Source organism: Bos mutus, chromosome 15 (assembly GCF_027580195.1).
Source record: "Bos mutus isolate GX-2022 chromosome 15, NWIPB_WYAK_1.1, whole genome shotgun sequence".
Taxonomy (NCBI): domain Eukaryota; kingdom Metazoa; phylum Chordata; class Mammalia; order Artiodactyla; family Bovidae; genus Bos; species Bos mutus.
In genome coordinates, this window is record NC_091631.1 from 31,414,470 (window position 1) to 31,428,716 (window position 14,247).

Here is a 14,247-nt window from a genome sequence, read left to right on the forward strand (position 1 = left end):
TCCCTGATTTGAGAGATGATCTGGCATTAGCCATATTTATTACTTTTAAGGCAAAGAAAGCATTTTAGAATTAGATGCTAGAAAAGCTAAAGAAAGCATTTCATCAGAGAAATGTCAATATTTCAACAAACAGCTAAGAATCCATTAAAAAGTGTTTTCTTTACCCCTAGAAACTGAAATATGATAAGAACCTCCAAAAAATTTTAAAATTTCAATGAATGAAAAAAGGGTGTATGATAGGTATGGGAAAGCTTATATTGGGCTTCAACCCATTGAGGACAGAGACTGGTGTCCTGGTTGAAAGAACCACCTGGAAAACCCCAGGAACTGCTAACAGCCTCAAGCAGGAAGAATCTGGAAATATCCTGTTCTCTGATTTGCAGGGAACACTGGAACCTGGAGTAGAATAAAGAGGAGTCAGGACTCACAGATGTAGAGAACTAGTGATTGTGGGGGTGGGCAGTATAGAGGTGGGGGAATTATTACAGGGAAGAATTGAGCGCATGTTGATCTGCGTTTCTTTAACTTTTGCTTCTCATTATTATTTTTCACAAAAGCTTACTGTTTGTACATAATGGCCTGCCCTGGGGAAACCTGACCCTCTGTCTGAATATTAACCCAAAGTACCTTTGTTCAGGACCCTGTCCAACTGTGGATGGCAGGAAGGAAGAAATTAACACATCCTCTCCCCAGGGCTTGCCATTCTAGAGAACCTTTGCAAGATAAATAGCCTTTAAAAAAAAATTCCCTCACCTTCCCCCATCTCAGTTCTACTAAAGAAGCTGGCATCCAGAACCAGATAAGATGATTGTTTTGAGACATTAGTCTGCCATCTTCTGGGTCAGTCATATTCCTTGCCTCAATACTTCATCTCTTAGATTTACTGGCCTGTTGTGTGGCGAGCAGAGCAAGCTTGGACTCAGTAAGAGAATGGAGGAGTATAAACTATTGGGTAAAGATAGCCTCAAGAGTGTATTGTACAACATGGGGAATAGAGATAATATTTTGCAGTAACAGTAAATGGAAACTAACCTTTAAAAATTGTATAAAAAATAAAAAACATTTAACTAAAAAAGGAGTTAGAACATCCAGCAGTGTAGTCTGTCACCTCTACATTGTCTTCTCTCCACACTGAAGAGAAAGGAAGAGGGAATGGAGGTAGTTCTACAAAATAACTATCCAACAATCTCAAGACTCTTGGTCATGAAAACCAAGGGAAAATTGAGAAACCATCACAGACCAGAAGAGACTAAGGAGATAGGATGACTAATTGCAATGTGGTTACCTACATTGAATCCTGAAACAGAAACCAGACACTAGTGAGAAAACTAGTTAAATCCAAATAAAATCTGTGAGCTTTCGTTAATAGTAATGTACCGATATCGGTCCCTTAGCTTTGACAAATGTACCGTGTTTATGTATTATGTTAACATTAAGGAGACTGGTTGAAGGGTGTATGGAAATTCTCTACACTATCTTTGTAACTTTTCTGTAAATCTAAATGTATCCCAAAATAAAAATTTTTATTTTAAAAGATGCCAAACTCTGACTCTGAGTGGTGGAGGAAGTGTGGCATGTGGAAGGACAATGCAGAGAAGTCCAGGCAGATCACTGAAGCCTGTTCTCAATATCTTATTGGAAAGGAAAGGGAGCATGTACGGAGCTGATAAAGTGAAAAAGTTGGCTTAAAGCTCAACTTAAAGAAAACTAAGATCATGGCATCTGGTCCCATCACTTCATGGCAAATAGATGGGGAAACAGCGGAAACAGTGTCAGACTTTTTTTGGGCTCCAAAATCACTGCAGTTGGTGATTGCAGCCATGAAATTAAAAGACACTTACTCCTTGGAAGGAAAGTTATGACCAACCTAGATAGCATACTAAAAGGCAGAGACATTACTTTGCCAACAAAGGTCTGTCTAGTCAAGGCTATGGTTTTTCCGGTGGTCATGTATGGATGTGAGAGTTGGGCTATAAAGAACGCTGAGCACAGAATTGATGCTTTTAAACTGGTGTTGGAGAAGACTCTTGAGAGTCCCTTGGACTGCAAGAAGATCCAACCAATCCATCCTAAAGGAGATCAGTCCTGGGTGTTCATTGGAAGGACTGATGCTGAAGCTTAAACTCCAATACTTTGGCCACCTCATGCAAAGAGCCTACTGTTGGAAAGACCCTGATGCTGGGAAAGATTGAAGAAAGGAGGAGAAGGGGACGACAGAGGATGAGATGGTTGGATGGCATCACTGACTCAGTGGACATGGGTTTGGGTGGACTCTGAGAGTTGGTGATGGAGAGGGATGCCTGGCGTGCTGCGGTTCATGGGGTCGCAAAGAGTCGGAAACGACTGAATGACTGAATTGAACTAAACTATATGATGTTCCTTTCTGAGTGCCCTCCCATTCTAATATAATTCTAACAACCATCCCATGAAATAGCAAATGTTCCCAGTTTACAAGTGAAGCATGAAAGGTTCAAGGAGTTAAAGTCATTAGCTCATTATCACAGCTGATGAGTGACAGATCCAGAAATAAATCACCGCTTTTCTGCCACATCATGCTTGATCCCTGAGTATATTAACAGGTGAGAGCTGTTGCTTCATCATTATGACTTTATTTTCAACCACCTTCATTCCCTAGGCACAGGCATAAATTTAGATAGATAACTTTTCTCCTCTCCAGCAGACTCTCCATGTTTAAAGCACACATGCACATGTCTTTGGTTACATGCCTGATTTTCATTCTCTCTAGAAATGGAAATTCCTGGCAGCCTCTGTTGCCCCAGAGGAACAGACTACGGCTCAAACTCTATTACCAACCAGGGTTCTTGGCCTTCCCCAGTCAACAGAAATGGACTAATTGACTAGAGGGCAGACAAGAACTTCAGGCAAGGCTTTACCTGTGGCCCTGCTACAGAAGGGGTTACAGTGACAGCCAGCAACATGTTCCCTTCCTTGCTTGCTCCCTGAGGGGCACAAGCTTGAGGGTAGAGGTGTGTCTATTGGTTGGGCCAGAGGGGTGGCTTAGGTGCTTTGCTCACCTCTGCGGTGATGTCTGCAAGGGGGGCTTGCAATACCCTGCTTTTGTTCCTAACACGGTGTTTTTCCTCCAGGCTCTTCCAAAGTGGCAGTTTTTTTTTAAGTCTCTTTTGTATCTTTTGGGGCCAGAATTTGCCCCAACTGCACATGCATGCAGTTATTTTTAGTCCCATACAGTTTCTTTGTATTTTGTTGCTCTAAGAGAGGTGTGTCCAAGTGCAAGCTTTGCAACACTGCAGCAAAGGGTCCCAGGTCCCAGCCTTCTCATAATCATCCTCTTAGTCCCCACCTACCTCCATTTATAGTCAGGCTGGGGGTTGGCTCTTGGGAAGGAGCAGGCACACTTTAACCTCCTTCTGGCGCCTCCTATGGAAAGTCATCAGGATGGACTGCCTTTTTTTTTTTTTTAAATGTTTATTTGGCTGCACCCTGTCTTAGTTGTGGCACATGAGATCTTTGTTGCCTCATGCAGGATCTTCCCTGTGGCACCTGGGCTCTCTAGTTGTGGCATGTGGAATATAGTTTCCTGACCAGGGATTGAACCCAGGCCCCCCACACTGGGAGCTTGGAGTCTTAGCCACTGGACCACCAGGGAAGTCCCAGGATGTACTGCTTGATACTTTCTTCCAAGTCCCCCGGCTGTACTCAAGGGGTTCAGAAAGTTCAGCTTCAAAAATCTCTTGGATTTGCATAGATCCCAGCAGACCTGTTATTTCCCTAACTTCATCAGGAGAATTATAAAGTACTGGTCTTCACTGACAGCAGAAAATGCTTTTCACAAACACTGGTTCAGATGAGAGGAGACGCAAGCTCTGGAGCCATGGTGAGTTCTGGGACTGGGGGGTTGGAGCCGGGGCCTGGGGCCAGGAGACTGAGCCTGGGGTCTTGCACCACCGCCTTACACCAGCAGCATTTCAGCCCTACACTTGCTGCCTCAGGGCAGTGCTGAATGTTCTCTGCTTAGGGCAGGCAACTACCCTTCAGGTCTTTCCATAACCTGAGAGGTGAGAGTTACCTCAAGGCCTTTGCGGATCCTCCTTATTATAACATACTGGGCTTGGGTGGGCATCAGGAATGGGTTCTTACCACATTAGTGTCTTTTCTGAGTTTGATGGTTTCTTGTTGAGAAACATGGTGACCTCATGATAAAAGGAAACACTGCTCCCTCTCAGTCCTCAGCCAACTAGCCAAACCAATAGAACAAGCCCCAGATACACCCCACAGGGTCTGCTCTTTGCACAGGCTGAAAGTGACAGCTTTCCTGGATCCTACTGTGGGGCTTCTGATTATGGGACAAACAGTCATAGAGGATGGATTCTGCCTTAATCTGGGGTCAAGGTGAATGAGCAAACCTCCCCTTAGACTGTATATTCTGACTAGTTTGAGCAGGCATAGAGGGGTTACTAATCCTTAGCTAACCCGAGTCAAGCAGGCTGACAGCTATGTAATAGCTGATCAGAGTTAACATTTGTTCACTAAGGGATTATGAGTTCTTGATAACCTCACCGTAACTCAAGAGAGAAATTTCCCTTTTACAGGTGAAAGCATTAGGAGACAATGTTAAGAAATCTGCCCGTGATCATATAGTTAATCGGTACTGGAGCCAGGATTTAAACTTAGGCAATCTGGGTCTGGAACATATACTTCTACTCTGTGCTGCCTAGCCTGGAAAATACATGTGTAAGATGCCAACTCTGAACATCCCAACCTCTGAAATGCTAATATGAGGAGACTCATGATTTTAATAGAACAACCATTATTCATGGTATTTAAGGCCTTCAAGGAAATTAAAGAGATATCACATTTGCAGATATATGAGACCTGCTAAAACCATTTGAGACCATAGAAGGCTGGGTTACAATATATTCACAGGTACCGGTGATTTACATAAACAAACCTCTAAACCAGATTGATTCTGCCTACCTACCTAACATTTTAACTTAAATATTCAACACTAGAGACATTCTGAATTCATTCCAGACCATAAGATCTCTTCCTAAATAACTAGGCTTCACCAGTTAAATCTAATCAAGGATTTTTGTTGCCAGCTTTTGAAATGAGACAGCACATATACAGTTGTCAGATTTGAAGGGGATCTACTGTTTAAAAACATTTAAAGAGATAAAACATTTTAAGAACTGATAGGATCAGATTTATTTAATAACAATTTCTTCCTATATGGATTGCATATCTATAAACAAACTAAAGCCTTTAGAGGAATTGCAATTTTCTTGCTATACTCGGATTTCACTGCAGTTTCATTGGTGTGTGTGCCTAGTCACTCAGTCATGTCCAACTCTTTGCAACCCTGAGAGGATTGTAGCCTCTCAGGCTCCTCTGTCAATGGGATTCTCCAGGCAAGAATACTGGAGTGGGTAGCCATTCCCTTCTCCAGGGGATCTTCCTAACCCAAGGATTGAACTTGCATCTCCTGCAGTGCAGATTCTTTACTATCGGAGCCACCAGGGAAGCCCCATTTCACTGATAGCTTTCAGGATTTAAGTCTTGTATGAAAGCAGTGGCCTTTCTGTTTATATGCAGTGTGGGCTGAACATCTCTTATTCATCCATAGAACATAAGACGGCTTCAAGCTGCTAGAAAGCAGCAGAAAGTAGAGGGGTCTGTGTTGTTTTTGGGGAGCTGGAGCCCCTGCAGATAGGTAGTGGCTGCCCAGTTACAGGTGCCAGCCTAGATAGGTTTATGCTAAGCTTATTTCTGAGCAGAGCAGTATTAGAGCTATTCTTCGCTAAAGCACAACAGCTTCATGGTCTTGGGGAAAACTTGGCTCCCCAGCTCCCCATAGTCCTTGCTAAGCCAGAGCTGCAGTGCCAGGGCCTGTTTTTCTGTAACCTCCCTTTTAACCCCATGCCTGGGGCCTCTTCGGTCCCAGGACTCAGCTGGAAAATCCAGAGGCTTAAAGCCTAGTATCCCCTTGGGCATTGGTTGCCATGAGATCATCTTATGGAAAGAAGGTCTCTAATCTTCTCCAAGCTGGGTCATTTCTTTTTGGTGGCTCACAGTTTGGCCTTGAACCAAATTGGGGGCATACTTCTCTGGTTAGAGAAATATAGTTTTTGTACTATTCATGGTCTTCTGGAACCTGGATGAATAAAATGATAGAGGGGCAGAGAGCGTAATTCATTTTTTTTTTTTAAATCATCCTTGAAAGGGTGTGCTATGCATTGATTCTCTGTCACTCTCACCATCTCTTTCTCATTGTTTCTCTTTCCACGTATAGTTTTACCATGTTTTTCTTTTGCTCTCTCAAGAGAGTTTTTATTTGAGGAGAAAGTTCTTCCTAAGCCATGAGCCTATAACTAAACTCATGTAGTGTGCAATACAAAAATTGTCAATAAGCATGTGGGGCCCTTATAATCTTAAAACTTGAGGGCTTGGTGCATATAAGCAGTCAGGGAGGAGGCAGGGATGGTAAATGAGATCTCATAAATTTGAAATCCTATTTCATCTTCTTTGGGGATGAGAATTTGCAGCTTTCATAATATTAATAACCATCATAGCTAGCAGGCAGAGGCAGCATAGCACAGTGCTTAAGAGTGTGGACTCTGGAGTTTAGCACAGGGAGCTCAACTCAGTATTCGATAATAACCTAAGTGGGAAAAGAATTTGAAAGAGAATAGATGTATGTATATGTATAACTGAATCACCTTGCTGTACACCTGAAACTAACACACCATACTCCAATGTAAAGTAAAAACTAAAATAAAATTAGAGGAAGAAAAGAATGTGGGCTCTGGAGTCTGACTGTTTACATCCACTTTCTTAATTTATGAGCTTAGGCCAGTTATTTGACCACTTAGTGCCCAGTTTTCCTATATGCAAAATGGGAATGAAGATTATTCCTATCATAAGGCAGTAAATACTTGCTTGATACATATCAAGCATTATTATTTTTAAGTGCTTAGTATGTGCAAGGCACTATCTGAAGTGCTTTTCATGTATTTCAGTCTCTATATTGATCTCGAGAGATGCATTATTTTCAAAGATTTTAGAGATGAGAGTACTGAGAAATGGATAGATGCATGAGGCTTGGAGTCAGATGGATTGTACTTGAAGCCAGTCTCTTCTCCTTCCTCTTAATGGGGTCACTGATAGGTTTCCTCGCTTCTCAGGCTCTAGTTCCTCATTTGCAGAAGGGGAATGGTACCACTTACAGGTTTTGGAAGGAAGGAGACTTACTGAGATAATGGGTGTGGAAATAGTAGGTGTCTCTGCTTATTGTTACATTTTAATGCCTGCTCTGTGCTCAACAGGGCTTCCCTGGTGGCTCAGTGGTAAAGAATCGGCCTGCCAATGCAGGAGATGTGGCTTTGACCCCTTGGGTTGGAAAGATCCTTTACAGAAGGGGATGGCTACTCACTCCACTATTCTTGCCTGAGAAATCCTATGGACAGGAGCTTGGTGGGCTTTGGTCTAAGGGGTCGAAAAAGAGTCCAATACGACTTAGCGACTAAACAACAATGATGGTGTGCTCAAGAAGTTTATAGACTTTTCCATGTTCACAACCACTCTATGAAGCTAGAGTTATTGTTTTTTTTTTTTTTTTTAAACATGATAAGGGTACAGCCTTTTTGTGAGCTTCTTGTAACGCCTGCAGCATTAGAATGGAGGGAAGAGGAGGCAGCCTCCCTGGTATCACACATTGCTGAATTCTTGGGTCTTGGTTGCAGGCAGGCTGTGCATGGTAATTTGGCCATTGGATCCAGATGATGAGCCACAACCTATGTTGAAAGGCTGGGAAAATCTGGGAGCGATGGAAGCAGAGAGGCCTGGCTGGACTAGTATGAAGACTACTTCTCTTAGGTGATTTCACTCTGGTCTCGGACGTCCTCATCTGCTTTAAAGGGAGATGAGGGTGGAGGGAGGGGACAGAAAAGCTGACCTTTAAATTATCCTGAGGACAAAACTAATAATCACAAAGTATCAGAATTGCTTTTTCTTATATGAAGCACTTAAGTGAATAGCCTTTCTCTTTAGGGCAGCTGAGATTTAAATCCTGGATCTATCACCTAACATCATGAACTTGGGGAAGTTATTTAGCCTCCCTGAGCCCCAATTTCTTCATCAGAAAATCAAAAAATATCTCACAGGGTCAGAGGATTAAGTAAGCATGTGTGTAGTGAAAGTGAAAATGTTAGTCACTCAGTAGGCAACTCACTCCAGTACTCTTGCCTGGAAAGTCCCATGGAGGGAGGAGCCTGGTGGGCTGCAGTCCATAGGGTCGCTGAGAGTCGGACACAACTGAGCGACTTTACTTTCACTTTTCACTTTCATGCATTGGAGAAGGAAATGGCAACCTACTCCAGTGTTCTTGCCTGGAGAATCCCAGGGACGGGGGAGCCTGGTGAGCTGCCATCTATGGGGTTACACAGAGTCGGGCATGACTGAAGTGACTTAGCAGCAGCAGTGTCTCTTTGTGACCTCATGGACTGTAGCCCTCCAGGCTCTTCTGTGCTTGGGATTCTCCAGGCAAGAATGCTAGAATGGGTTGCCATGCCCTCCTTCAGGGTCATCTTCCTGACCCAGGGATCGTACCTGAGTCTCTTGCACTGTAGGCAGATTCTTTACCATCTGAACCACAAGCGAAGCCCAAGCATATGTGTAGAGAGCATTTATAAAGGACAAATAATGTAATTTTCTGACCCTTACAATTATTTAGTGAAAAATAAATAAATAAACTTAGGATCCTGAAGAAGTGTCAGAAAGCAAGGGACATGGCAAAAAGGGGAAAAATTAGGGTAAGGCAAGGTGGATGTAACTCCAGTACAGTGATACAGGGATCTCTAGGGAACAAAGAGAAGGGGATGTCCAAGTTGCTTGAGAAGGTCCAAATATTTGAGAAGGCTATTCTCTTTTTCAGGTGGGATTGTGGACACATGGTTGTCATTTGACTATGCTGTGGACAGAAGCTTTATGTAAAACTATATGATGGCATATGGAATGATAGTCCACGAAAACATTGCACACAGGTGGGCCTCAAGCTGCTATTTTGTGTATAGGCTAAGTTGTATCTAGAGAAAAGTCTACTTGGGCTCTGGCCTATCAGATAATGCATGTCTTGCCTGACAGTTTGGGAAATATTTCATAAGCTTTCTGCTTGAGTATCAGGGCTGAGCTGAGATCAGGATCACCCACTTTGGCTTACAGCAAGTTATTCAACCTGAGAAGATGGTAGGAACGTGCTTACTCAGTGTCTGACACATAGTCAGTAAATTATAGCTATCACTCTTACTATTGTAATCACCATCAGAAACTGATTGGTGGAAGCTCACAGGCCCATATTGGAACAAATAAGCACATTCTTTTAGGGCAGGGGTCCCCAGCCTATAGGATCTAATGCTCTGAGGATTAGGATCCTATAGGATCTGATGATCTGAGGTGGAGCTGATGTAATAAGAGAAATAAAGTGTACAATACAAGTAATGTGCTTGAATCATGCCTTCCTCACTGTTCCACAGAAAAATGATCTCCCATGAAACTGGTCCCTGTTGCCACAAAGGTTGGGGACCACTGCTTTAGGGGACTCCTGTCTTACATGAGCTTTCGTTGCTATATGCTGTTTCTTAGTGCAACATTTGACACATAATGGAAAGTAAGTTTAGTAAGACAGTGAGTAAAACAAACCATCTGTTCACTCCTTCAATTCACTCCTTGAATGAAGAGAGCCAGACAGAAAAGAGTATCTGCTGCATGATTCTTACAGGTGAAATTAATCTGTGGTATTAGAAGCTGGGATAATGGTTATCACTGAGAGGATGGAGTGACTGGAAGGAGTCACAAGGGGTTCCTGGGCGGCTGACAAAATTCTGTTTCTTGAGCTGGGTGCTTGTCACATGACTGTGTTCACTTGGAGGAAATTCATCGTTTTACATTTAGGAGATATCGACTTTTTTACATGTATTTTATATTTCAACTAAAAAGAAATTTTTAAAATTAATTTTTGTTGGAATATAGTTGCTTTACAATTTTGTATTACTTTCTACTGTGCAGCAAAATGAATCAGTTATATGTATACATATAAAGACATTTTAAGTATTATCAAATATGGTCAATTTGCTGAGTAGAAAGATACCTATGAATCATGTTTATAATGCTTAGGGGAGAGGTGACTGAGTAGGCTACAGATGTCAGAACAGGGTCCTTCCTCTCCTGGACCCAGTATAAAGATCTTGTTTAGACCTGATCTTGCGGCATCAGGGACCAGTGAGGATCATTAAACAAGGTGACAATAGGAGATCTCTTCCTGAAACAGATCTGATCACTGTGTTTCCTCCCCAAGCATATGCTCATTTAAATGTCCATGCTTTCCTTTCCTTTTCTTCAGTATTCTGATTATGATTTGAATGGAAATTTGTAAGGTGGATCAGAATACAGAAATACTGAAGAAAGTGGAATAGTTAGGAGGCTATAATAATATCTGGGGAAATGATGATTTTGGCTGGATTATTTTCTTTGGGATCTTAAAGGAGGAGATAGTTCAAAGATAATTGGTTTGTGGAGTATATTATAGAGTGAAAAGAGATACTGAGGTGTTTTTTTTTTTTTTTTTTTCCCTGGAGATTTTGAGGATAACAGGAGAGGGAGGTAGGCCCAATAGGTTTTGGAAGGTGAGTTCTGGGTGGAAAGAGGAATTATAGTTTGTGGTTCTGCAGGACATTCAATTCACAGGCATACCAATGTGAAAATACTTACTAGATAAATGGAGATACAGTTCTGTTGCAAAGGAAAGAAACGGGAAGCTTTGTAGCCCAAAAGTGTTATGTGAAGTAATGGGAAAAGGTGGGCTTACACACCACACTCCGGGCTCCTTGCTTAATGTTATCAACCTTCTCTGCTTGGCTCTGTAGGTGGTGCCCCTCAAGACCTGCCAGGTTCACCCTTCAGTACCCAACTCTGGAGAACAAAGCACTTGGTGCTGTCACAACAGCTTTTATGGTAAGAGGGGATTAAAAAAAAAAAGATATTTAAGGGCAAATGCCTTCTAATTAAGCCCATAGCTACAGGACTGTCTCCAAGGGTCAGAATAAAATGTGCAAGTTTAAGCAGCCCATGGGGTGGAAGTGGGATTGGGGAAGGAGTTTAACAAAGGTGAATCCATCTCATTTCTCATCTTGTTTACCAGATTTAGCTTTAAAGAACACTTGAATACTCCTTCTAGGTAAACCCATCTTCACAGAGGAGACATTTGTCACCAATGAACGCACTGGAAAGAACCTTTGGACCTCAAAGTCTTTTCCAGAAAAGAAACACAGAAAATGTTGGTTCCAGAACAGAATTAGAGGAAAAAACAAAAAGCTTTCTTAGAGGATGGTTTTGAAAATATTTCATGGGTTTGAATGTGTCCCTTTTGGTGTATTTGTATCTGTTAAGATAAGTCACACTATGGAAAACCTGCTTCTAAGAAATAGAAATGGAATCTAAACTGCTTGTTTCTAACAGCATACTAAATTCAAATATAAAATTATTCTCCTTTCTATATTATTTAGTCTGAGAAGACACTTGAGATAGCTTTTGAGTATAGCTTAAGTGAAAAAGGAGGGTGTTTAGGCCAAAAAGATGGTAGATATCCAGTGGCTAAAGCAATATGCAGAGATTAGCTCATAAAATTTATTCAGTATGACTTTATTCAAGGAGAAGATTAAATGATCCAGGAAACAGAGGGGAATGGAGCTCCTCAGAAGAATGAGGTTTCTCTCATGGCCTGAGAAACAGTGATGGGGCAACTCTTCTTTTCTAGCCCTTAGTTCTTGGTAGGGACTTTTAAGTGATAATCAAAGGAATGAATGCTTCTTCTTTGTAGGGTGGACCACTGCCTCCTGAAATCACGATGTTCTCCTGCAACACCAGCACTTCTGGTCATTCTACCTTCCTCCTCACTGGCTTCCCAGGTCTGGAAGCTTCTCACCATTGGGTTTCCATCCCCATCAACCTCATCTGTGTGGTTTCCATCCTGGGGAACAGTATCATCTTCTTCCTGGTCAGCACAGATCCAGCCTTACATGAACCCATGTACAGCTTCCTGTCCATGCTGGCAGCCTCTGATCTGGGCCTCTGTGCCTCCACCTTCCCCACCATGGTGCGGCTCTTCTGGCTGGGTGTTCGCGAGCTGCCCTTCGATCTCTGTGCAGCACAGATGTTCTTCATCCATGCCTTCACCTATGTGGAATCTGGGGTGCTGCTGGCCATGGCCTTTGATCGCTTTGTTGCCATCCAGGACCCTCTGCACTATGCCTCCATTCTTACCCATTCAGCCATGGCCAAAGTGGGGGCTGCCATCCTGGTGAGGGCCATCCTGCTCAATCTCCCAGGACCCATCCTCCTGCGGCGCCTGCTCTTTCCCCAGGTCAGTGTACTCTCTCACTGCTACTGCCTGCACTGTGACCTTGTGGGACTGGCCTGCTCAGACACTCAGGTCAACAGCCTGGTTGGCCTGGTCTCCATCCTCCTCTCTTTGGGCTTTGACTCTTCCCTTATCATGCTCTCCTACGCCCTGATCCTACAGACCGTGCTGAGCATTGTCTCCCCTGGGGAACGATTAAAGGCACTCAACACCTGTGTCTCACACCTCTGCATTGTTCTCATCTTTTACTTGCCCAAACTGGGGCTGTCAGTTTTGCACCGAGTAGAAAAGCACAGCTACCCTGCTCTGGCAGTGCTCATGGCCAACCTGCACTTCTTGGTGCCACCCTTCATGAACCCCATCGTCTACTGTGTCAAGTCTAAGCAGATCCGTCAGGGCCTCTTAAAGCGCTTCCAGCAGAAAAGGGTTGATGTCTCTTAGAGCAGCAGAAGGATCTCGTGGTATGCAACCTCTGTGGGTCAACCTGGATCTTGGGGGAGGATTAGTGGTGTAGTTAATTTTTGAAGTTTCTGGATGGTTCAGATCTTACCACTGAGCCTTTTTTGGGGCACCATCAGCTTCTATAATTATAGTTTTGGGGGACAGAGATCATTGGAAAGCATATAGAAGTATCATCTTGATAATCCTCTTGTTGCTCTGATCAGAGTTGAAGTATTTCAGACTCATGTATACAGTAACATCTCCTGGCCTGGGGGACTTAACCCTACCCATGGAGAGGATGTGTATGCATATCTGTTTGTATAGGCACTTCTATTCTTTTCCCCACCAGATTCCACCCTCCCCCACAATTCATTTCAAACTTTTGGAAAAGCTATATTCCTATTATATTGTTTATAATAAGAATATTATGTATAAGTGTATTCTGTATCATCTGAGCCACCAGGGAAGCCTATACTATATTCATCTGAATACTGATCTCCCACATTTAATATTAACCAACTCATATACCAAGAAACAGAAAAGAGGAGTGGTTGGTAGGAAATGCATAGGATAAACTGTACATGCTAAGTCCGTCTATACCTATTTACACCTTAGGGAGTATTAGTTTTCTCTTGGTTCTCTTCATGTATGTCTCTGCTTTGAGCTAGAGAGAAAGTTTGGCACTGTCAAGCCCTAGAAGGCTGCTCACTGTCTGTTTAGATTTTATGATTAAGTATTTGAAATAATGGTTAGATCCACTTTCTGAGCTTGCATTAGAGCCCACATGAGGGAAGAGTCCAGATTTGGTGCTAGATTCCATGGTTTTAACTTTTAAGAAAACATTTCACCCAGGATTTACAAAATCTCTGTATTGCTAAAACTGCCAACCCTATTGGATGTGATTTGTAAGAATGTAAGTATTAATTTCCACATTTATTCTGTTGTCACTCTTGGTAACTGCATGATAGGTGAGCCATTACCATGCATGAGACAATGAAAGGAATTCCTGTAGCATTAACAGTGCCTATCTTTCAAGTCTTAATTATATTTTTTTCCTTCCTTCCTGAGGATATTCTCCCCCTTCCTTTCTTCCTTTTATTGATTCATTTTTAAAAAACCCACTTTAGGGAATGCAAACTAGTACAGCCACTATGGAGAACAGTGTGGAGATTCCTTAAAAAACTGGAAATAGAACTGCCTTATGATCCAGCAATCCCACTGCTGGGCATACACACTGAGGAAACCAGAAGGGAAAGAGACACGTGTACCCCAATGTTCATCGCAGCACTGTTTATAATAGCCAGGACATGGAAGCAACCTAGATGTCCATCAGCAGATGAATGGATAAGAAAGCAGTGGTACATATACACAATGGAGTATTACTCAGCCATTAAAAAGAATACATTTGAATCAGT

At 42.6% G+C, this 14,247-nt stretch overlaps 1 protein-coding gene across 1 annotated transcript; it reads left to right on the top strand.

Moving 5' to 3' along the window:
* The first annotated feature begins 11,878 nt into the window (after positions 1 to 11,878).
* On the top strand, positions 11,879 to 12,832 carry LOC102281877 (olfactory receptor 51G2). Its single transcript, XM_005909892.2, has one exon. It carries the CDS (start codon positions 11,879 to 11,881, stop codon positions 12,830 to 12,832), a length of 954 nt encoding a protein of 317 aa, XP_005909954.2.
* The last annotated feature ends 1,415 nt before the right edge of the window (positions 12,833 to 14,247 follow it).